This window comes from Lynx rufus, unplaced genomic scaffold (assembly GCF_022079265.1).
Source record: "Lynx rufus isolate CCGP_SWC_20201006 ecotype Redwood Valley unplaced genomic scaffold, mLynRuf1.p SCAF_11, whole genome shotgun sequence".
In the NCBI taxonomy this organism is placed as follows: Eukaryota; Metazoa; Chordata; class Mammalia; order Carnivora; family Felidae; genus Lynx; species Lynx rufus.
Genome location: NW_025814825.1, coordinates 37,034,643 through 37,059,608, shown reverse-complemented (window position 1 = coordinate 37,059,608; position 24,966 = coordinate 37,034,643). Strand labels below are relative to the sequence as shown.

Genomic DNA, 24,966 nt, shown 5'->3' with positions numbered 1-24,966 from the left:
TAGGAGTTTAGAGCAGGAGTACATCTATGACTAATGGGATATGTAGATGAGAAGTTTTATAGAAGGGAGGGTTTTTGAGTTGGGCTTTAAACAGTAGGTAGAATTTACAGAAATGGATAGAAGTAGATCCTATGTGAGAAGAAATTATGAGAAGGATACAGGTGGACACGAGTGTGCTGTACTTGTGGGTCGCTGAAGAAGGATAGGCCTGATTGGAATGTAGGATGCAGTGGAGTGAAAGGTTGGCTAGAGAAGGTGAGGGAGCCATATTACAAGGGGTACAGAATATTAGGGAAAATAGTTTAGATTTGATATGTGAGAAAATAGGGAATGTCACCATCAGTTTTAAAATAGAGAAGTGGTATATGAAAATGATGTTTCAGAAAGATCGGGTAACTTTTTTCGGATAGATTGGAAGGAAGGGCAGAGACCATGATTAAAGAAGACTAATTAGGAAACCATTAGGGCTACTTCCAGGTGTGAGGTAATGGGATGGGAATGGAGAGGAAGGGATAGGTATACAAGAGACATATCAAAGGAAAACAAAAGCTTACTAATTATTACTTAGGAAGGATTAAGGAGAAGGAAGAGGCAGAGATAATTCTAAACTTTCAAAGCCAAGTGTTAGTACCATTAGCAGCAGTTAGAAATCAGAAGCAAGTTAGTTATATGTGAGGCAGAAGATCATGAGTTTACTTTAGGGCAGTCTAAGTCTGAAATTCCAGAAAGGCATTGAACTAAAAACGATGATGTTTAGTACAAGTGCGAAACATGAATGAGGAAGAAGGCTAGAGATTTGGGTCCCGGTGGGGGTTGAGGGTGAGGGTGTTACCATCATCATTGGAACACCAGTTATAGGTTCTGAGAGTCTGAAGAAGTCACAGCAGAGTACCAAGATTGGAGCTTCTGGAAACGTTCATAAGGTGGGAGGAGCACGCACCGAAGATGAAAGAGGAGAAGGGGCAGTCAGTCAGGGAGAATGGTGCACTGGCAGTAGAGGTCCGATGTGGCAGGGAGAGTGGACAGCTCATTGACTGCTGAATCAGTTTAAAAGTTCATTGCAGGCCTGTAAGAGACATTTCGTGGGACATGGTGAGATTCTATCATTTGGGGGAGGCCGGGTGGGAGGGGAGAAGTAGTATGTGTCGTCTCATTTGAAAAGTATTGGCATTGAAAGGAGGGAGGTAAGAAGAAGATGGGAAGAATGAGGGGACAGAAGATCAAACAAGCACTTTAAAAGATATTAATAGAAATAGCAGCTTGTCAATTTTTTCAGTGTTTTACTATGAGCTAGGCACTAAGCTATATGCTTTACATTTATTACCTTGTTTGAGCCATATAACCACACCGGGGAGTAGATAGCATTATAGATAGGGACTTTTGGAGATTGCTGATGATGGAGAAAGGTGCAAATTTAGGGGTGCAAGATGAGAGCACAAAGCACCTCAAAAACACCTCAAGGAATGAAAGAGGTGTAAAGCTTAGGGGAAGGCTTGACTTAAGAGGAGGCAACATCTAGGAAATTGATGGAAGGAGTGAAAGGCTAGGAAGATAAATGCAGAAAAATAAAGGAAATGGGGGCCTTGGTGAGAGAGGTGAAATTTTGAAGCCATCCTTAAGGAACTTATGGGAATTAAAATATAAAGGAATTTGAAGTCAGATGCTTTGAGTTCTGAGATGCACTCAGAGATACAGTGGTGCCTTGTGATTATAAGCCAGAGTGTGGACATAAATCTGTGACAGATGTGTGGGTGAAATAAAAGTCAAGAGTCTTGGGAACATCGGGACACAGCGGGGTATCTCGTTGTTCTCTCTCCTGCGGGTAGCAGAGTTACAAGGGAGTGGATAAGGTGATGGAGTTGAGAAGATGAACTGGGAGCAAGTGAAGCATACATTCAGGAAGGCGGACTAAATCCAGGGCAGCCAACTGTGATGGTTCAGTCTTGGTGTCCTAAGGAGGTTTTCATGTTGTTGCTCAGTTAGAGGGAAGGGAACTAACATTTTTTGAATATTTGCTGCTCTGTGCCAGACATGGTATCATACTTCTTATACATGTTGTTAAACCATACAAATCAGGATAGTATTATTGGCTTCCTTTTTGATATAGAGAACTGGGGTCACATAGCCAGAAAATCGGCAGAATCTGGGTTAAAACCGAGGCCTGTTTGACTCCAAAGTCTGTGTTCTTTCTGTGTAATGCTAACTAGCATATGCTGTGTGGTCAGATTGTACTTTGTACAGTAAAATTGATTGTGAAAATCTGTATACAATATCATGGTTTTAATGCATCTGAAGTTTACTGTAAAGAAACCCAATCTCTTTGCGTAGTGAATACTCATCCCCAGTGAGTCTCAAGTTTGGATTTTTATGTAAAAGTTTTAAAAGATTATTTTTTTTTTTGCACTAACATGCTGTTGTCATCATGCAGCCTATGAATTTTGTGACTAATAATTCATGTCAGTAATGTGTTATTTTCTGTTATTTTAGATTCATTGGTTCTCAATTTTCAACTCTTTCATGATGGTTATCTTCTTGGTGGGCTTAGTTTCAATGATTTTAATGAGAACTCTAAGAAAAGATTATGCCAGGTACAGTAAAGAAGAAGAAATGGATGATATGGTGAGCAAACGTTTTACATTTATTTATAAAAATGATTTAACTCTTATTTTGAATGTTGGCATGTAAGTCACATGAGTGTCAGAATTCAGAATTTTCAGGGGCGCCTGGGTGGCGCAGTCGGTTAAGCGTCCGACTTCAGCCAGGTCACGATCTCGCGGTCCGTGAGTTCGAGCCCCGCGTCAGGCTCTGGGCTGATGGCTCAGAGCCTGGAGCCTGTTTCCGATTCTGTGTCTCCCTCTCTCTCTGCCCCTCCCCCGTTCATGCTCTGTCTCTCTCTGTCCCAAAAATAAATAAATGTTGAAAAAAAAAAAATTAAAAAAAAAAAAAAACAATTAGTTCCCTATTTAAAAAAAAAAAAAAAAAAAAGCAGAATTTTCAGGTTTTAGAAAGGTGTAAAAGTTCCTGAGGGATCTCTAATCAAATATATTGTTTTTACATATTCTGATTACGTGCCCCATAATCAAATATATTAATTTTTTTTCCAGCAAAACATTGAATGTTCACCTTAAGTGAGATAAGTATACAGTACAAATAACCTCTTCACTGTTTTTGCCACCAAATAAGAATGGTGGCACCTGGTGGCACCAGGTTTTGCCACCAAATAAGAATGTGTCCAACTCTGAAGCAGACTTCCAGTTTTCAGAGCTTTTGATTTCAGAATTGTAGCTATGAAGTTGTAGACCTGTATTGACATCTCTCTAATACTGTTAAATACTGCATTAAATTCAGGGAGTGGGCGAAAGGATTCATTTACATTTGGTTTAGTAGGTTCAGAGGGCAGGTTCACTTTCTAAATTCTTTTGCTATATTATATACAATGTTGTAAATGAGCAAAAGTGTGTTCTGTAAAATATTAATGGCTGTGCTATGTAGATACATTCCATCATTAAATAAGTTTGGAAAAGAGTTAAACAGGTTAAAACTGAATTAATATGTTAATGTGTATTATGTATTTGGTGCTTTTTAGACATGTCTGACCAGGATCACCCCCAGGCAAAAAGCCAGATTATCTTAAGGGACTGATATTTAAGAAATAATGTTTTAGATACTTCTTTACTCAGGTTGAGAAGGAAAAATTGAATCCTTTTTCAAAAGTGCTGTAGGCAGTTAACTAATATTTAACAGATAATATTTAACTGATATTTCCTCATATATTTTCTTAGATTCCAGGCTATAAAAGACATTTCTGCATTGTTAGGGCATCTAAGTACTGGTTTCAATCTTTGTTTTCTGTTTGATTCTCCACCTGGCCCCTCATTATGTATGAGCCACAGGCATGATATAAATGACAAGAATAAGAATGTTCAGAGAGCCGGTGTGCTCTTCTCCCATTTTGACCATTTGTGTTTGCTCCTAGACCTTTTCTTTTCCATTTTTTGATATTCTCTGAACACAACTGGGAGCCACCTTCCTGAACCTCAGTAAATGCCATAATGTTTTAACATTATAAGTTATTAAGGCAGTGATTATTTTATTTTTTAAAGTTTATTTATTTTGAAAGAGAGAGAGGGAGAGCTCAAGTAGGGGAGGGGCAGAGAGAGAGGGAGAGACAGAATCCCAAGCAGGCTCTGTGCTAGATCTCTTGAACCATGAGATCATGACCTGAGCTGAAATCAAGAGTCAGATGCTTAACTGACTGAGTCACCAGGAGCCCTTGCAGTGATTATGTTAAATTTGAAATGTCTTTTCTCGATATTTTGAATCCCTTTAAATAGCTGTAAGTTTGGAAGGAGGGAACTTAAAACTGGAATTGTAATTTTTCACCTACTTTATGTATTTTAATTTTATTCCAAATGCTTTTCTTTTCTCTCTCCATATGTGTGTATATAGGATAGAGACCTAGGAGATGAGTATGGATGGAAGCAGGTGCATGGAGACGTATTTAGGCCATCAAGTCACCCACTGATCTTTTCTTCTCTCATTGGTTCTGGATGTCAGATATTTGCCGTGTCTCTTATTGTTATTATTGTTGCAATGATAGAAGATTTATATACAGAGTAAGTACATGTGTTTAATTTTATTTTTTTGTTCTTGAATAGTGTTAATCATTGGACCATTTTAAGTTAATTATAATTAAATATTTGCTTATTTCCATTATCTTAGAATTTAATATAGCATAAATGTTCTTACTGCAGATAAATAATGAACAATAATATTCAGCTATAAGTATGTTTTTCTGTGACATGCTAAAACATACTAACCTTACTGAACATTTTCATTGGTTATAAACGTTGTGTTCCATTTAGAGGTATGAACAGAGTTACTTATAAGCCAGTGGTGTTTGGCAAAATGAATAGGCATTTTTTTTGAAAGCCGAAGATCCAATCAGATCTTTGTAAAAAGCACAAGAATTTTACAGTTTCTGAATTAGTACTTCGTATTTACCTTCCAAATTGGGACACTGTCTACAGAACAGAAGAAAAATAATAAATAATCTTTAATAAATATTTAATGTTTATTCAATTTATTAATTTTAATATATAACTATTAAATAACAAATAGTAAAAAGAGCAGTGGAAAAGGCACATGAGGTTAGAAAAATAATTGCGTATCTGTCTTACCTGTACATGGTTTTTGGTACATTTTTTTCTTTTTTTTTTTTTTTTTTTTTCAACGTTTTTATTTATTTTTGGGACAGATAGAGACAGAGCATGAACGGGGGAGGGGCAGAGAGAGAGGGAGACACAGAATCGGAAACAGGCTCCAGGCTCTGAGCCATCAGCCCAGAGCCTGACGCGGGGCTCGAACTCAGACCGTGAGATCGTGACCTGGCTGAAGTCGGACGCTTAACCGACTGCGCCACCCAGGCACCCCAAGTACATTTTTTTCTTTGAGGACAAAATTGGTTGCAGGAAATTCTTGATTTGATGCTTTAGATTCTGTGTCCCCCTCTCTCTCTGCCCCTCCCCTGCTCACACTCTGTCTCTGTGTCTCTCAAAAATAAATAAATATTGAAAAAAAAATAAAAAGAAATTCTTGATTTGAGGTCTTTGGATTATTAGAAAATTAACACAGATCTCACATCACTATTGAGTGGTCCTATAACCTATGCTCAGAAAGCCACGAGTGAAGCAGACACACTTTGAGCCTGGGTCGTAGGGATTATAAATTTAGGCATTTCAGACGTTGTTCCATGAAGTTCTCTATCAGAATGACACTTGTTTCCAGTTAGATCTTTTATCTCTATTTCAGTTCATAATGCATTCTTTCTTTTTTTTTTTTTTTTTAATTTTTTTAATGTTTATTTCTGAGACAGAGACAGACAGAGCATGAGTGGGGGAGGGGCAGAGAGAGAGGGACACACAGAATCAGAAGCAGGCTCCAGGCTCTCAGCTGTCAGCACAGAGCCCGGTGCAGGGCTCGAACTCACAAACCGTGAGATCGTGACCTGAGCAGAAGTCGGTCACTCAACCGACTGAGCCACCCAGGCGCCCCACATAATGCATTCTTTCTTATATATGCCTGGCATTTGGTGGACAAGCAATAAATTGTTGCTGAAAGAATGGCTCTTTAGTTTTATGTTAAATATTTAATAATACTAAATTACTGTTTCTTCCTCTAGACCTTAAGCTCCTTGAGAGCAAGGACTGGATCTTCATTCATTTATCTTTGAATTCTCAAAGTACCTACTTAAATGTGTGGAAGGTACTCAATGCGTGTTAAACTCAAGTGAATATATTGATCAACAAGGTGGTTTCTCTGTAGTTTCTGTTATATTTCTTTAATATATAACCTTTGCAATTTGTTTACCATATAAGCTTTAAAATAATTGTTCAAAACCTAAACTTAAGTATTCTGACTTGTAGTTCATATTTTAGGATATAATGTATTTCAGATGAACTACAAGAAAAGCATTTCAAATTTGCCAAGAAGGCATGCTTTACATCAAATACTGGGTTAAATTCATCCCCACTGACTGAATTGACACTGTACAGTCAGTCTCGAGTGGGTAACCTCTCCTAGAATTCAAGTTTTTGCGTTGTTCCTTCTCAGATGTCAGGGTTACAATTTTGGCAATTCATTTTACTGCAGAAACTCTTTGTTTATAGACCTTCAACTTTAGAAATAAGAAACTTTCTTAGCAGGCACGTCATGCATTGTTCTTCATTATTAATGTTTTTCCTGTATTGTGCTAATTTGAAGTGAACATACTTAATTATATGATTCGTATTTTTTTTATAGAATTCTTATTAAAGTGGTATTATTTTGATATCGAAGTGACTAACATTGGTGTCCCATTAGGTGCTTAATACTTTAGGTGCTTTTTTTACTTTTAACATCCATCCTTTGAAGGGGTATTCTCTGTTCGACAGATTAGAAAAGTAAAGTTCAGAGAGGTTAAGTAACATGGCTGAGATCATAACGATTCTTAGGGATGTTCGTAAGCTGGGATTTGAACCTACATATGGATAAGGATATGTCTTTTGCCACAACTTGTCTCTTAATTTGCTGTGCTATGGAAATGAAAATAGAGATTATAATAAGCATAAAGTGGTGAGAAAATGAAAAACCTTGCACATGAAATTTGTAAGAATCACTTCAGAGTAGGGATGATTCTAAAAGATGAAAGGCAGATAATGTAACATGTGAAAATTATTTTGTGTTGGTGATGACCACAGCAATCAGAGAAGAAAAACTATTTAGGTAGATAGAGGATCAGTATCAATGTGGATGCCTATGAGTATGATATAACTCCTGAGAAGGCATAGTGTTTGAGAACCTGTGGAAAGTCTGGAAAAATACAGCTGCTCTGTAACTTTGGGTGGAGAGTGGTGAGTTGACAAGTGTAAGTCAGCTCCTTAGATGTTTCCCCCCTCCAGTCTTGGAGAGATGAACAAAGAGGACAATTCCCTACCTCAGCATATTTTACAGTGTAGATGAAAACGGTGTATTTTGGGTGGAGAATGCCCATAGAATATTTATGAACAAAGAGATGAAGGGTCTGTCTGATTTTTAAAACCATGACTGATACTTACACTTCACTTAGTGCAGTGTCTCTGGGGATTGCAAGCTTAAATCCCTGGTAGGCATTTTGGACCCTCAGTCCCATGAGCAATCCTTTTGAACCCTCTCTGCTAACATTAAGAACTTCTGACTGGTAATAGACTGGTCTTAGACCAAAGCAGCCTTTTGGTTTTCAGTATTGCTAGGCCTTTGTCAACCTTCACATACCTAGTTACAAACAGAGAATGGGCCAGATTTTTTAATGATAATCTGAAAGGAAAAAGTTAGTACTTAGAGTGTTTGAGTTGTTGAAAAAACAAATTTTGATTTTAAAAACTTTGAGACCCACGATTGTTTACTTTTTTTTTTTTAAAGTAAGCTCTACACCCAACATGGGTCTTGAACTCATAACCTTGAGATCCAGAGTCGTGAGCCAGCCAAGTGCCCGGAGACCCATGATCTTTTTTAAAGAAAACAATATTTTTAATGTTTTTAAAAATTTATTTACTTTTGAGAGACAGCACAAGCAGGGGAGGAACAGAGAGAGAGGGAGACACAGAATCGGAAGCAGGCTTCAGGCTCTGAGCTGTCAGCGCAAAGCCCGACGTGGGGCTCAAACCCACAGACTGAGAGATCATGACCTGAGCCGAAGTCAGATGCCTAACTGACTGAGCCACCCAGGCACCCTGACCCACAGTCTTTTAAACATGGGAATGACATATTCTTATATTACTACCACATTTGTATCTAGCTATGTATTGATGGAAATTGAATACTGTAATGTTTTAACTACTATGCATCCACTTTGAGAAATTCAGCATTGGTGTTTGGGCAGAGGAGCACTACATACTTCAAGACTTTATGATCTTTTTGTATTCTATATAGGTGGACAGTGAAATATAATAATTACTACCGAGAAGGTGGTTAGTTTATGAAAATTGTACATCATCCCAGTACACACATTCGTGTGGTATTCTTGTAAATTCTCTTTAAAAGAATATTCTTTAGCTCAAATTGACAAGGTTATATGCTCTATCTACAGACTTTATTTTACCTTCCTAGTTATGCTAAGTTTCAAAAAGAGTATTGTTAGTAGTTTAAGTACATTCTTTTTGAAGTTAATTTATTTTGAGAGAGAGGAAGTGAGTGTGTGTACATGCACATGTGTGAGTAGGGGAGAAGCAGAGAGATCCCAAGCAAGCTCCGTGCTATAACTGCAGCCCAGTGCGGGCTCGATCTTATGAACCCGCGAGATCATGACCCGAGGTGAAGTCAAGAGTCAGACCCTTAACCTCCTGAGCCACCCAGGAGGTGCCCTAAGCACATTTCTATATTATGACAAATGATACTGTCATTTATCATTTTAATATTTCTCTTTGCAATTAGGCATTTAAAATATTTTGTTCAGCTTTATTCAACAGGAGGGTTGATCTGAATTTCCTAGATACCATTAGTGGAAGAAGAGATTAGAAATTGTTGATCTGAGTTAATGTTGATTGTGGACCTATGGATTTAAAAAAAAAATTTTTTTTAATGTTTATTTATTTTTGAAGGAGAGAGAGAGAGGGACAGAGTGTGAGCAGGGGAGGGGTAGAGAGAGGGGAGACGCAGAATCCGAAGCAGACTCCAGGCTCCGAGCTTTCAGCGCAGAGCCTGATGTGGGGCTCAATCTCACGAGCTGTGAGATCATGACCTGAGCCAAAGTCGGACGCTCAACTGACTGAGCCACCAGGCGCCCCTGGACCTATGGATTTTTAAAAAATAATTTTTAATAGTATAAGGAAAACTAAATAAGAAAAGTCTCAGTGTTATACCATTCAAAGTAATAACACTAATATAGGTTACATTACTTCCATTTTATTTGCCAGTGGGCAAAAATCTTAAGCAATTAAATCAATTTATAAAGAGGAATATTCTAATTATTTTTCTTAACAGATGAATATCCTTATCCATATGATGTGATTGGTTCACAGGGTTGCAAAACAATTTTAGTGCCAGCTTCTAACATTTTTGCCAAAGAAATGTGAAATATTTGTTTAGAATATATTATGAAATTTAACTGCAGATGAAAAAAATTAGTATTAGCCTGTGCAGTTTTAACTAGAAATTCATTCACTCAGCAACCTTCTGAGATCCTTTATAGTCCAGGATGATATTTTTGTGTTCCTGTTAAATTTATCTTTGAAATTACACTGACCTTAATGTGATAGGCTTTATGATATTTTCTTTAAATTGTTGGTTTTAACTTACCATATATGTTGTTTCGCCTTTTCAGGAGGGGATCAATGCTCAGTACAGCCATATTTGTCTATGCTGCTACATCTCCAGTGAATGGTTATTTTGGAGGAAGTTTATATGCCAGACAAGGAGGTAACTTATAAGTGATCTCTTCGTATTTTTAATTATAGATGCCAATATTCTACTGTGGGGTATTTGGAATTTAAAATGGATAGTGTACAGCCATTGTAAAATACTTTGTGTTCCCATTTCACATAATGTCTACCAAACCGGCTATGGGATCTACTTTGCTTTTATGGAATCCTTGCATTTTATTTCTGAAAATTAGGAATAATTAATAGATTATGTCCATTGTTCACTGTGAAGTTAGCTAGCCCTGAGGAACATGTAGGAGAGAGTATATTTAAGTTATTGATATTACTTTGCTTTGAGGTGCCTTACTCCCTAAATGTCCTCCATGGGAGGCCTCCACATAGAGTATATAGTGTTACAGCTGAATATAAAGGCATGTTTTTTGGCTTTTGGATAAAGTATTGGACTGGAAGGAGAATAGGAGAGAGCTGTTTATTTCTATTGACTCTGAAATATTTATCAAAGGACCCTGCATTAAGATTTTTGTTATTCTTTGTCAAAATCTTTTGCTAAGATTAGCACTTCATCTTAAATACTCCCTTGCTTCTCTACTTTTGTGACCTGGAAATGATGGGAGATACAGGGATGATGCAAAGGTACTGCTCCATGGTGTTTCTTTCTGTGGTAGCATTCAAGGGTTTTCACATTTTTTGTTTTCCCTGTAATTGGGGCCAGAAAAGTACTGAAAGTAGATTTGCGTATTTCAGTTTATGACTGAAGGGTTGTTGAAAGACCTTAAAATTATATTCCTAAGGATAGAGACTTTCTCATGTGATTTTCCCAGCTCATCTTAAACAATGTCAGCATTAAGGGATCCTGCTTTTTAGTCGACTAGTCTTATAGATAGATTATTGGCATTCTGAGCATGTATAGGGTCATTTAAAATTCCTCCAGTATATCCTGGGGTACTCTTTTTATTGGTCCTACTAGATTTAATGTGATTTGTACCTTCAGTGTAAATAATTCTTTGGATTGCCTGAGGGAGTATCATAGATTGCTAATTATTTTTGTTAACTGTTCAATGTCTTATATACCTTTAGCTACAGGAAACAAGTCTTATCATAACAGGATTACCATCCTAAGGAAATCAGGATGCCTGAGTCAACTTCAGCTTTGAATTTGATGTGAAAACTAGTTAGGCTAAGAAATTTACATTTTATGACCTCCAGAAAAGTCTCCACAGCAGAAACATTATTTAAAACAGGAAATTTATTCACTCTTGGACAGAAATTTGCTTTTAGTTTGATTGCAAGTTAAGAACACCTAGCTACACTTTTCTTTATTACACTTAACTCTTGAAAGCAGAGTTCAGACTCAAACCTAGGAGTATCAGATGTTACCACGTATAATCTAAAGGTTATTTTCTGATTAACAGTGCCTTGAGGAGGTCTGATCATGTACTGATAATTTTGTCTAAGCGATCCCTAAAAGCCAGGTTAATGTAGGAAGTCAACCCAGAGAGTTGAGAATTTTTCAGACTTACTTCATTGCACTACAGCAAAGGTCTGCATATTGTCCTCAGTGTACTGGATAATCCTCCAGACTCAGTTTGAAACTAGGGGTAGCCTGGAACTTGACCAGAATCTCCAAGGTTGCAAGGGATCAGCAGGAAGCACAGTGTAGATGCCTGGGCTACTGATTGTACCCAGTGGAATGTGTGTGGGATTTTTTGTGACTGTTGGAGGGAAAGGGAGTAAGAGAATTAAATATGGAATTTATTAATACATTCTGAATCTGAGCAGGTAATGGAAAGTGTAGGAAAAGATAGTGCTGAGAAAGAGATAGAATTAAATAGGAAAAATAATACTTTAATTAATGGCCACCCTTTTTGTGTTGTTTTTGTGTTAAAATGCTGAATGTTGAATCTGTGTGTGGAAAGGAGGGGCCCTTGAAACTTACCTGAGAAAGAAATAATATAGAGTATATAGAGGTGATACTTCAAAATCAAGGAGTTTTTCTGGAAGAATGTCAAGATTTGGGATAGTAATTCTATGAGATGGATGTTTGAAAGAGCTTCACATAGAAGAAAACAGAAGTTAGGGTATTGCTTATTTTGCTTATAGCACTTTACTTTTTTTTTTTTTAAGTTTTTATTTATTTATTTTGAGAAAGCGCGCGCAGAGCACACGTGCGCGCTTGAGTGGGGGACAGGCAGAGAGACAGGGAGAGAGACAATCCCAAGCAGGCTCTGCACCATCAGCACAGAGCCCGATGTGGGGCTTAAAACTCACGAAACGTGAGATCATGACCTGAGCCTAAGTCCAGTGCTTAACCGACTGAGCCACCCAGGCGCCCCACTTATAGCACTTTCTGTTTGGGTCCCGATTGCTTTTGGTTGTGGAGTTGAATTGTAATATCGATCCAGTATGAAATCTTTGTGTTTTGTTCCTAAGCAGTATGCAGGTGCTTTCTTGGCAGTGCGCCTGCTCGTATACTCTGCTGTATTAGAAAGATCGCTCCTTGTTCTCCTGATCAATATGCACACGATTTAAAATTTTTGATTACATAGTTTAAACATTCCTTTCTTTGTTTAAATAACAGTTGTTCACTGTATAGAATTTTGGCAGTACAAAGAGGTACAAAGAAATAGTGAAACTTAAAGTCTGTAGTTCTAATTGCTGAGAGAGAGAGCTCATGAAACACTCTTTTGTTTTTCCCTTTTGAAACAAATTTAAATATATATTTATAATCATAATTACAGCTAAAAGTAAATTTGGGGTAAGTTCAACTTAACTAGGGGTAATTTAATTTGGGGTAACTTAAACTAAGGATTTAAAAAAAAATTTTTTTTAAGCAGTGTAATCCTCTTTTCAGATGAAAGCTTACATGAACTCCATTGTGTAAATTTGTTGAAAATGGACTTGTTCTGGTTAAAACAGGGTTTGGGGCTCTTCTCTCACCAGTGATTTCATGGGCACCTCCAAGAAGCTCCCGAATTTCTAGTTGGAAAACGCCTATGTAGGCCGACTTGTAGCCCAGAAAGATTGAGTGGCTTACCAAAATTCACAGCAATTCAGTGGCAGTATCACGACAGAAAATTAGGACATTTGACTATATAGTCCATTGCTCTTTTCTGGTGCATCCACTTCAAAAGCTGTTTGCATTAGACATACTTGAATAGCTGTTGTCCTGAAACAATCATTAGAGTGTCAGATTTTAAGATGTCTACATGAGAATTTTAAATAAATGTTTTGGCACTGAAGAAACAATAATTTGGTGCCTTATGAACATTAATATATGCCCCTCACCTCCGATTTTCATTATTTCCTTTCTCTTTCAGGAAGGAGATGGATAAAGCAGATGTTTATTGGGGCATTTCTTATCCCAGCTATGGTGTGTGGCACTGCCTTCTTCATCAATTTTATAGCCATTTATTACCATGCTTCAAGAGCCATTCCTTTTGGAACAATGGTAAGTTGCTTGAATCTTGCTTTTAAATTGGAAAAGTATAAGCATTCTAATATGAGGCCTGCTATCTCTCTGAAGTACCTCTTCGTAAGAAGAATTTTGGCATTTGCAGCCAGTCCCTGACCAGTCACAGAAAGTTAGGTGAAGAAAACTTTTTCTTGATTCTGTGAACCAGTGAAGTGAAAGTCCGACTTCTAAGTGTGACGAGAAAATACTATACTTTTTATCAGAGATGGGAGAAACTAGAGAATATATTATAGAGGAAGAATAATGACATACGAAAAAATGAGGGTGTTTTAAGGTGATAGTGGGTGCGTTGGTAGCGGTAGGAAGTGAAGCTTCTCCATAATACGTTTTCTTTTTTCAGTATACACTGAAAACATTTATACTGATATGTTGCTACAGACATTAAAACCCTATCTCATATCTTACCTGTAATCACAGACTTTGAAATATTTTGGATCTTTTAACTACATTAAAACTAAAACACAGATATATACCAGTGCTTTACAAAGGTAACCCACAGCCTCCAAATTGTTCTTGTTGTTACCTTTTTTTAAAAATATTTATTTATTTTTGAGAGAGAGACAGAGTACAAGCAGGGAAGGGACAGAGAAAGAGGGAGACACAGAATCTGAACCAGGCTCCAGTCTCTGAGCTGTCAGCACAGAGCCCGACGCAGGCCTCGAACCCACGAACTGTGAGATCATGACCTGAGCTGAAGTCAGACGCTTAACCGACTGAGCCACCCAGGCGCCCCTTGTTGTTACCTTTTTGGAGCAGACTTCAATGTTTTGTTTTATTTTGTTTTTAAAGATATACATATATATATGTATTTAATGTTTATTTATTTTTGAGAGAGACAAAATGAGAGTAGGTTAGGGGCAGAGAGAGAGGGAGACACAGAATCCAAAGCAGGCTCCAGGCTCTGAGCTGTCAGCGCAGAGCCGGACGTGGGGCTCGAACTCATGAGCTGTGGGATTATGACCTGAGCTGAAGTCGGACACTCAACCAACTGAGCCACCCAGGTGCCCCGACTTATTTTTAATGTACGCTTGTGCAGACATGTGCACACTCTTATGCACATGTATGCAAGGTGCACCATGGTTACTGCTTTTCAGAGAGGCTGTGTAACGTGGTCAAGGTCATACAAATATTGGCAGAACTGTAACTGGACCCATATCTCTTTCTGAATTTTGATCTTTGGTTTTCTGTCAAATGGTTTCATAAAAATTCCAGGTGATTTTGGTTGTTTTATAATCTGGGTTTCTCAAAGATCCTGCATTATACATTTTTACTAAGTGTTTGATACTTTTTAGTTAGAAATATTTTTGAAAATTGCTTCAAAATTGGCATTCTTGTTTTTGTTTTTTTGCAATCCAAAGTGAGTGATAATAGTTGGGAAAGGGTAACATAATTAATTACATTCAGAACTAGAAAAGAATTTGCTTCATAATAGTTACAGGCCATTAGAAAGTATCTATAGGGCTTCAACTATCTCTTAAAGATCATCTGCTGAATTAATTATTTTCATAGTGCTTTAAAAGTTAAAATTCAGATTCTGCTATAATTTTCCTCAAAGTTTTGAATTGATGTGGTAAAAATTATATTTTAAAGTTGCTTTGCTTCACTAAAATTTTAAATTTTACTGCTTGTAAAGAGGGTTTTAAATTTTCAGTGTAATTTGCCTTTAGATAATTTAATGATTACTAGTTATTAGAATACAGTTTCAGCCTCTGTACTGAGCCGAAGCAGGTTGATAAAAGTGGTCTTCGCACTTGCAAGACTGGCTGCTGATGCCGAGCAGGCACCTGAAGTACCTTGTTCTTCATTTATTTTCCAAATTCGGAATGAAGGACATTCATCGCCCTCAAGTTTTAATCAGATGTGTAGTCTAACATTTTTTTTTCTCCTTTAGAAAGTATCAAAATTTGTTTAGAAAATGAAATTTAAGAACTTGAGGTGAATGTTTGACCCAGCTGTCCATTCAGTATTTTAACTAATGAAATTTGTATTTTAGTTATTTGTTGATATTACAAAGGAAGTGGTTATACAGTCTCAAAATCTCCATGGCTCTCAACCCTAGGTACACATTAGAATCCTTGGGAATTTAAGTAATTTCAGTGCTTATGGCTTCGTCTTAAGCCAGTTTAATCTGTTTTGCTTTAAATCCAGTCACTAGCATTTACCTGACTCTGGTTCCCAGCATCTGGAGATGGACCTCTTGGCTGAAAGGCTCCCAAGCCATATGTTTCTGAGAAGCTGTGTGCTCCTACTTAACTGGACACCCTTGTTTGAAAATCAGTCTTCAGATACTCCTGTATGCTCTTCCCCTGGCCTTAGCTCTTTCTGTCCCCCATTCCTTCGATCTCGTGGACATTGAGCCCTTTCTCAATGATCTTTCTCTAGTTCTCTGTTTTCTCAAATACTTCATAGCTAAGGATTTAATCCAACTTTGGTGAAAGTGATTTCAGGCTTTTGCCTGCTTTAATAGAAGCACCCACATAATAGGGTTTTGCCAACTTGGGATCTGGAATTTTGTCAGAATACTGCTGTTGTCACCAGGACTAGCCCAAGATTGAAAGTGAGCAGAATTTGTCTTCAGACCCCAACTTCTCTGCTCAGGTGTACCTAATTACACATAAAAGCCATTAAATCCGTGTCAGATTAAACTTTTTGAACAATTGTTAATCTTCCTGGCTTAATAAAGATAAATGTAAGTAGAGGGTAGTAATAATAATCTGAGCTCATATCATATCTCAAAAATGAAATTCATGATATGTGATCAGAAATTACCGCAGTAAAGAATGGAGACCAAGACGAATGAACAGGTACTATTTTATATCTCTCAAAGGTTATGAGGAAAGTAGAATATCCCTAAGTGTAAAGGAATAATAAAGATCTATATATATAAAAAAACAAAAACAAAACTCTGTTACCTAACCTGAACTTTTGACAAACGCTAAGGCAAATTGGGATTTTGTAAAAATACTTCCCTAGTGTGACCACAGGCTTATTACATGGGATCAGGTGATGTAACAGAGTAGAAGAAAAAATGGCTCTAACCCATTCTTTTTCTTTTTTTTTTCATTAAATAAAATAACCTTTAAACAAGAAAAGATAAGAGGAAAATAATCCCTGATAAGGGGGAAATGAAGCCTAAGAAAGGGAAGGGGATTCCTGGTACAGGACTCCACAGCTACCTTAGCTGTAAGTTTGCTGCTTATGTAAGTGACCTTTTAGACATACTGAGAGATCATGCTGATAAGCGATGTCTGAATAACTGTGTAAGAGAACAGAAGCATTGTAAAACTGGACATTGGCAAATTTACTTTTCCAGAAGGGAAAGGAAGAAAGTGGATTCTACCTTACAAAATGTGGTGAATTTGATGAAACACAAGATATTAGAATGTTACTAAAATTTGTCTTTTAAATCCTGGAAATAATGAACATTGGGAGCTATTATGGATTTATGAAGACAAAAATACTAGAACAACTTCATTTCCTCTTTTTGGTAGGTTTTAGTAGATAAGAACAAAAGATTGGAAAGTATTGATCTTGTTGGACAAGATAGAGAAATATAGGTGGAATAGTACAATCAGGTAGATGTGTAAATAGTTATAGAATTAAAGAAATAGAATGATATTACTAATGTCACATATGTCTTTCAGTAGAGTAGACTTTGACCAATTCAGATGATTGTTAATGATGTGTATAAAGGCGTAATGAATTGAAGGTTAAGTTGAAAAAGGACAGATCAAGGAGAAAACTAGGAATGTGGAATGATGAAGACAACATCTAAAACCGGTCTCACCTGACTGAAATGGTGTGCCAAATTTGACCAGATGAATTCTAATAAAGAGAGATACATGTGTGTTGCATTTTGTAGTTTGCCAAAAGCTCTTTCTTACCTTATCTGGTTTCAGAAGGACCCAAAGAGATAGGCAGAGCTAGTGACATGTGTTATCCCTGTCATACAGAGCAGAAGCCCAGGACTCTTGCAGAGTAACTGACTCAAATCACATTTTGTTTGTTGTGCTGTGGTGATGATTTGTTTTTGTCTATTTTCTTTCCTTCTTTTCTGCCAAAAGGAATTTTAGCTTTATGCTGAGACTTGTGAATGTAGAATATGTTATGCCTAAGTCCAGAAGTTTCTCTGTGTACCTTTTTAATTCACCCCTTTTTTCCTCCTTCTTCTTCCCTCCTCAGGTAACCATGGATCTGCTCTCTGTCATCATAGATTAGTTTGCATTACCCAGAATTTTATCTAAATACAGTCACATAATATGTTCTTTTTTTGTCCTTTTTCACTCAGAAAATTATTTTGAGATTCATTGATGTTGCATGTATTAAAGTTTATTGCTTTATATTGCTCAGTAGTATTCCATGGATATACCACAATTGTTTACCCATTTATCCAGTAATGCATTCTTGGGATTATTGATCCCAATTATTAATGCATTATTTCCAGTTTTTGGCTATTATAAATGAAACTGTTATGAGTATTCATATACAAGCCTTTGTGTTGGATATATTTTCAGTCGTCTTGGACAAATAACTACAGTGGAATGACTGAGTCATACAATATAGTTTAATAAGAAACTTCTAAACTGTAACAATGTGTGTTGACTATACTCAAAAAAAAAAAAAAAAGAAGAGACCACTAAACTTTTCTACAACAATTTTGTCATTTTACATTCCGACCAGTATTGTATAGGATGAGTTGCAGTCACTCCACATCATCTCTGGCACTTGATGTGTCTTTTTAATTTTAGTCATTCTAGGAGATACATAGTGGTGTCTCATTGTGGTTTTAGTTTGCATTTCCTTAATAACTAATCACATTCAAGCTCTTTTGTGTATTTATTTGCCATCCCTATCTTTTTTTTTTTTTTAATGAATCTTTGGCCTGTTTTTTTATAGGTTATTTGCCTAGTTGAGTGGAAGAGTTCTTTGCATATTGTACATACCTGACCTTTGTCTTAGTTTGGAAATCTAGTCTCCCCCTTTGTGGCTTGTCTTTTTGTTCTTTTAAGAATATCTTTTGATGGGGCTCCTAGGTAGCTCAGTCGTTTGAGCGTCTGGCTCTTGATTTCTGTTCTAGTCACGATCCCAAGATCATGGGATCAAGCCCTGTGTCGGGCTGTGTGCTGAGTGTGGAGCCTGCTTAAGGTTCTCTCTCTCTCCCTCTGCCCCTCTCCCCTGCTGGAGCTCTCTGTCCCCCAGGGAAAAAAAACCCAAAAAAGTATCTTTTAAAGAGCAAACATAATTAAGTGTAATTTATTGATTTTTTTTTCTTTATATGTGCTTTTCTGTCCTTTTGCCAAACCAAAGATCAGTTAGCCTTTCTCGTGTTTTCTTCTAGAAATTTTATAATTCTAGCTCTTAAATATGATCCATTTAAGGTCAGTGATCATTTTTGGTAATTTTGTATCTTGCATGAGTAAAGAAAGGGTCAAGGGTTTTGTTTTGCTTTGCTTATGACTAGTGTTCCAACATTTCTTGAAAAGAAAACATGCTTTCTCTACTGAATTGCCTTAGCACTTTTGTTGATCATCAACTGACCATATAAAGGTGGATCCATTTCTGAACTTTTTGTTTTCTTCCATTGATTAATTTGTCATGTTTTTATGCCAGTGTGACATTATCTTGATTACTGCAATTTTTATAATTTTTGAAATCACTTCTTTTTCAGTGTTGTTTTGGTGTTTTTAGGTTTTTTGCATTTCCATCTAAAGTTTAGAATGACCTTGTCAGTTTATACAAAAAACCCTGAGATTTTGATTGGGATTGTATTGAATCTATAGATCAATTTGGGAAGAATTGACATCTTAACAATATTGAATCTTTTAATTATTGAACACAGTATATCTTATATCTCTTAACCTAGTTTAATTTTTATGTGCAACATTTTGTAAATTTTGTCGTTTAAATTTTGTACATCTTTTATTGAATTTACCCTTAAGTATTTCATCTTTCATGCTATTTGTAAATGGTATTTTTAAAATATCAGAAAAATAATTGATTTTTGTATATTGGCTTTGCATCCTGCAACTTTGCTAAAGTTACTTATTCTGATTTCTTTTTTTGTAGATTCCTGAAGATTTTTTACATAATCATGTGGTCTGTGAATAAAGACACTTTCACTTCTACTTTTCTAATCTATATACCTTTTATTTCTTTTTCTTGCCATGTTTCACTGGCTACAACCCCCCAGTGCAGTGTTGAACAGAAGCAGTGAGAGCTGACTTTTCTTGTCTTGTTCCTCCCCCTAGAGGGAAAGCATCCAGTCTTGTGCCATCAAGTAAAATGTTACCTGTATTTTTTTTGCAGGTGCCCTTCATCAAGTTGATGAAGTTCTCTTCTGCTTAGTTTGCTGAGAGTTTTTTGTTGTAATTATTTTGAATAGAAGTTGGATTTTGCAGTGGCTTTTTCTGTATCTTTTGAGATAACCTATGATTTTTATTTTTTAGTGTGGTAATATGGTGAATTATATTGATTTTTGAATCTTAAACCAATTTTTCATTCCTTCAACAAACCTCAGTTTGGTATGATGTATTATCTATTGTGTATATTGCTGGATTCCATTTGCTAAGATTTGTCAGGTTTTTTTTTTTTTTTGCATCTATATTTATGAAAGATATGATCTGTAGTTTTCTTTTTTTCTGGTTTTGCTATCAGGATGATGCTAGATTCATCAAATAAGTTTTTAACTTCAAGTCCAATGTTTCTTCTGTTAGAGTACTGACATAGCTCGAAAAGCAGGATGGGAAGTTATTTATTAGCATGTTGAGAATAATCTCATAAAATAGAAAGGCTTCTTATAGGCTTTTGTGTTTGAGTTAGTGGTACTCTGATTATTAGTTCCTATTATTGAAATGCTTATAGACATAAAGGTGTAAATGTATGAGTAGAAAAAGAGTGATAAAAATTGTCTAGTCTGAGCGTGTGGTGAAGAAATGCATAAACATAATGACTGGTAAGACAATATATTACCTGAGAATCACCTTACCTAAAAGCAATTATTGTCTATCACCGTAAATAAAATTTATATTCTTTAGAATTCCAAAACAACTCCTCTCAGGATGCATTTTCCCTCTCCATTCATTCCGTTTACAACACAGATTTCATAAAAGGCCACTTTTAGAAGCAGAGCTGGAATAAGTACTAGCCACATTCTTGGTTTGTGACAGATTAGAGGAGCTGACCAGTTGGTACACTTTGGGGTATTAAGTGCTGATAGGCAGTACTTGTTTCTAACTTGCTCTTATTGTAGATCACTCTCTCAACCTTGAGTAAGTCCCCCACCCCCCCCAACCCCTGCACTTCCCTACCTGTTTTCGATGTTTGTCCGTGCACGGTGGCTAGGAGGCCAGGGGAGGGCCCTGTATCTGTTTGAGCCCCAGAGCTTTCATGGGTGTAGTAGACTAATGGGTTTTTTTTTTTTTAAGTCTTAACTGCTAAATTTCATTTTAAAATGAAACTATGTGGAAGCCCAATATAGAAAATAGATATCAACATGAATCCTTTAGTATAAATAAATTTTTGCAAATTCAGTATCGTAACATTCTATATTTAATGAGAAGCAGTAAAGTTGTGATGAATACAGATCTAATGTAAAGGAGTATGAGTAAGAGTTCAGTCATATCTTCTTCAGTAACCAGTTTATTTGGCTAAATATCAGTCTTGAGAAAAATCCTGACTTCACGGATGATTTGATTCATGTGACTTTTTTTTTTTTAACAGCTTGCCTTACAGTCTCAGAGTAATTCTTCAAGTAAACTCATCCAGAACTTGAACATAAAGGAGTCGGAAATTGGTTTCACAGTTCAGTCACTAACAGTTCTAACAAACCACTAACGTTTTTTGTCATGTATAAGAAAACAGACAAGCAAAGGGGAAAAATTAAACAGATATCAAACAGTTGATAATGTCTTGATGAGACTGTTTATAGATTCCTTTATTGATTATTGTTTTGCTTTGAGCACACAGACAATATATGCCCTCGTGTTGCTTGCCACTTAATTGCCTGCCACGCATATGTGCTATAGTACATTTGCTTGTACAACTCTAATAATAAGCAAATATGTACAGGCCCGAATGGGATTGATGGGAGGGGAGGGAGAACAAAAGACCAGTGTAGCATTACAAACCTTCCTAATCAATAACACATTTACGAGAAATCCAAATATAGACACATCAGGAGAAACTGTTCTCAGGTTTGCATGAAAATGAGTTAATCTGGTTATGATAGCCTCAGTGTATTAATGTTTGACACAGAACTCCTCTGAATCTATTTTTTTTAATCATACTTCAAGATATTTTGCTTTTTATTTTTTTTTCAAGTTTATTTATTTGTTTTGAGAGAGTGCACGAGCAAGGGAGGAGCAGGGAGAGAGGGAGAGAATCCCAAGCAGGCTCTGTGCTGTGAGTGCAGGAGCCCTACATGGGGCTCAGTCTCATAAACCATGAGCTCATGACCCGAGTCCAAATCAGGAGTTAACTGACTGAGCCACCCAAGCAGCCCTATACTTCAGAATATTTTAAACACTGTTTTCAAAGGATAGTCAAATTAAATGCTTGTGGAATTCCTGAAGCTCTTCAGCAAGACCTGAGGGTTCTGTGCAATAGTTTGAAAACCACTGTCCTAGAGCATGTCATTCCTCAAAGGAATTATTTTCTTCAGCTTCTCTTCAATTCTTATTTGAAATTACACTCCTGGGAAAATAAGAGGAAAATACATAGGTCTCTACTACAGTGTATTAACATTTATGAGTCCTGTATACTTAATGATAGCAAATGAATAATTAAGAAAGCAGTCAACAGCAACAATTGAGACTGAATTCATACCCCCAGGGGCTCCTGGGTGGCTCAGTTGGTTAAGTGTCCGACTCTGGATTTTGGCTCAGGTCACGATCTGGTTTGTTTGTGCTGACAGTACAGAACCTGTTGGGGATCTCCACCTCCTCTCTCTCTGCCTCTCCCCCGCTCATGCTCTCTTTCTCTCCCAAAAATAAACAACAAAATTTCATCCTCCCAGATATGTATGAGACAATGTATAATTTGCAATGTTTTCTAATATAACCTTATTTTTCATGTTTCACATATTCTTGTTATATGAGCATAAATTCATATTACTAATAGGTCCAAATTGAGATACCAATAATTTGAGTTCCTAAGCCTGATCTTTAAAATAGAATTCCAGGACTTTCGTAACTTTCATACATTTATACAAGTTTTACCTGGAAGGGATGTGATTCTGCCCTTTGATTTATTTAAAACACACACACACACACACACACACACACACACACACACACGTGCGCGCGCGCGTGGGTAGAGTGATGTGGTTTGCACTCATGTTGCTTAAAGATAGACCCCTCGTGTGGTAACTGTGGATTTTCTATCCTCCACCTCTTCATTGTTCGTTTCTTCACAATTTTTATTCATCTTTTCTCTCACTTTTACTTTTTATTAGAAACTTAAAATGTATAATTGGAAGAGATCTTAGACGCAGTTCAGTCTTCCATTTTGTAGGAATTCATAATGAAGTGGTTTTAACCAGATGCTGGCTGGAAAAGAGCTTGAGTGAGTCCTTGAGTACCCAGATTTATATAAAGAAGAAAAGCACAGAAATAATTATTTTCCTGACTGCTTTGGTTCTGGAATCTCATATGGTCTTCCCTGCAACTTTGGACTTTGAACCACTGATGGGCAGAAAAATGTTCATGCCATTTTAGTAATGACCCATAGATACGTAAATAGAGATTCGCTTCTGTTAAGATCGATCCTAAGGCGGTGTGAAATGGAAACGGTCATGGATGGTGTCTGAGACTGAACCGAAATGGTGGTCTGGCCACCTCCCAGCTGTGTGGGCGTGGGAAGTTACTTAGCCTCTCTAAGTCTCATTTTCTTCATCTGTGACATAGGGAAATAACATGTAAAGCTCCTTGTGTATATTAGGAGCTCAATAAAATAAGTTGGTTATAGTGACAGTAGGTAAAGGATATGTTAGAAGCATGACAGCTAAAGGTGAAATCAAGAGAGGAAAAAGGGCTGCAGCAGACACCAGATGGGAGGGTGGGGAATGTGAGCAGCTGCAGTAGGCGGGAAACCGTTCAGCTTGTATTTAGTTCAGTTCTACTGTTTCAATGCACATTCTTCACCTCTTTTCGTTTGTATATATCTTAAGCAATTTTAACCTGTATTGAACTTGAACGTTTTATTTTGTGGTCAAATTGTGTTTAAATTTTTAGGTGTCCCCTTTATTTTTATAAATGTTCTTCTGAGTAATCACACACATTTTAATTTAATTTACAGGTGGCTGTTTGTTGCATCTGTTTTTTCGTTATTCTTCCTCTAAATCTTGTTGGTACAATACTTGGCCGAAATCTGTCAGGTCAGCCCAACTTTCCTTGTCGTGTCAATGCTGTGCCTCGTCCCATACCGGAGAAAAAATGGTAAAGAGAATGCTAAATCTTATATCATTGTCTCTCACAATATAGAAATTCTTAAGGCTATTCTATATATATAACTTTTGAATTGGCATGCATTTATAAGAATGACTGTCTTAAGAATTTGTCTTTTTAACTTTTTCCTTCAACCTTTATTGTTCACAGTAGTAATCAATTATATCCTTATTTCACTTTCTGAATATCGGTGCCATTTACAGATAAATTTAAATGCTCTGATAAGTACACTGGTGCTTAGAGGTGGGTAGGAACTAGAGCTGTAACAGTTTTATTTACTGTAGTATACAGGCCAGAATTGACCTGCTGCCTATTTTTATAAGTACAGTTTTGTTGGAACATACCTATGCCTGTTCATTCGCAGATCTAGGACTGCTTTTACACTGCAGCATCAGAGAGTGAGACCCTGTCACCTGCAAAACCTGAAATATTTACTGTCTGAAACTTCACAGAAGAAGTTTGCCAACCCTTGGCTTACAATTTCATTTTCCTTTCCAGATATTTTGTTATTCTAAATAATACACACATTTGTAGCCACATACATTGTACCAGTTGAAAGATGAATTAGGATTAAGACCAGTTATAATTTACTGACTTAATGTTCTTTATCTTCACTTCTGGGATAGTATAGAATCTCTCAAATACATTCTGTTTTATGACTAAAATGGGTTCTTAAGAACTCCCAGAATTCAAGATTAATCTTGACAAAGGATGATGAGTATTTGTTAAACAACTGAAGGGATTCTTTAACTGCAGTAATGTAAACATAGTTTACAGTTTATTTGACCAGTCAACTTTGAAATTACGATTCTTAATGGATTTTTAACTTGAGATAATTTGTATTTTTTTTTTTTTCAAATTTTGGACATAAAATGGGATGTCATTAGTATGTTATATTTCTAATTTTTGTAATTCACATTGGAAAAAAACTAAATATTTTGCCTTTTGAAATTAGCAAATTGGATGTTTCAGTGCTGATTTATGCTATTCTGCATTCTTCATTTCCTGATTGTTACTAGCAGACAAAAGTAGAGCAGTCTTGCTGTATGGACACCTGTCACATTCTCCATCGCATAAGAAAGAACTGCACAGTAGATTCTGTCTGTTCACACATTGAAAAGCCTCTGTTCCTAGGTAGTTTGCCTCATTATAGACA

General features: G+C 36.6%; 1 protein-coding gene across 1 annotated transcript in view; it reads left to right on the top strand.

Moving 5' to 3' along the window:
- Positions 1-24,966, top strand: part of TM9SF3 (transmembrane 9 superfamily member 3) — a 66,206-nt gene that overhangs the window by 29,345 nt on the left and 11,895 nt on the right. Inside the window, exons 6-10 of the mRNA XM_047073222.1 lie at positions 2,488-2,619; positions 4,450-4,616; positions 9,839-9,933; positions 13,214-13,344; positions 23,662-23,801. Coding sequence (XP_046929178.1) covers positions 2,488-2,619; positions 4,450-4,616; positions 9,839-9,933; positions 13,214-13,344; positions 23,662-23,801 — 665 coding nt within the window. The remainder of the gene's footprint in view (positions 1-2,487; positions 2,620-4,449; positions 4,617-9,838; positions 9,934-13,213; positions 13,345-23,661; positions 23,802-24,966) is intronic.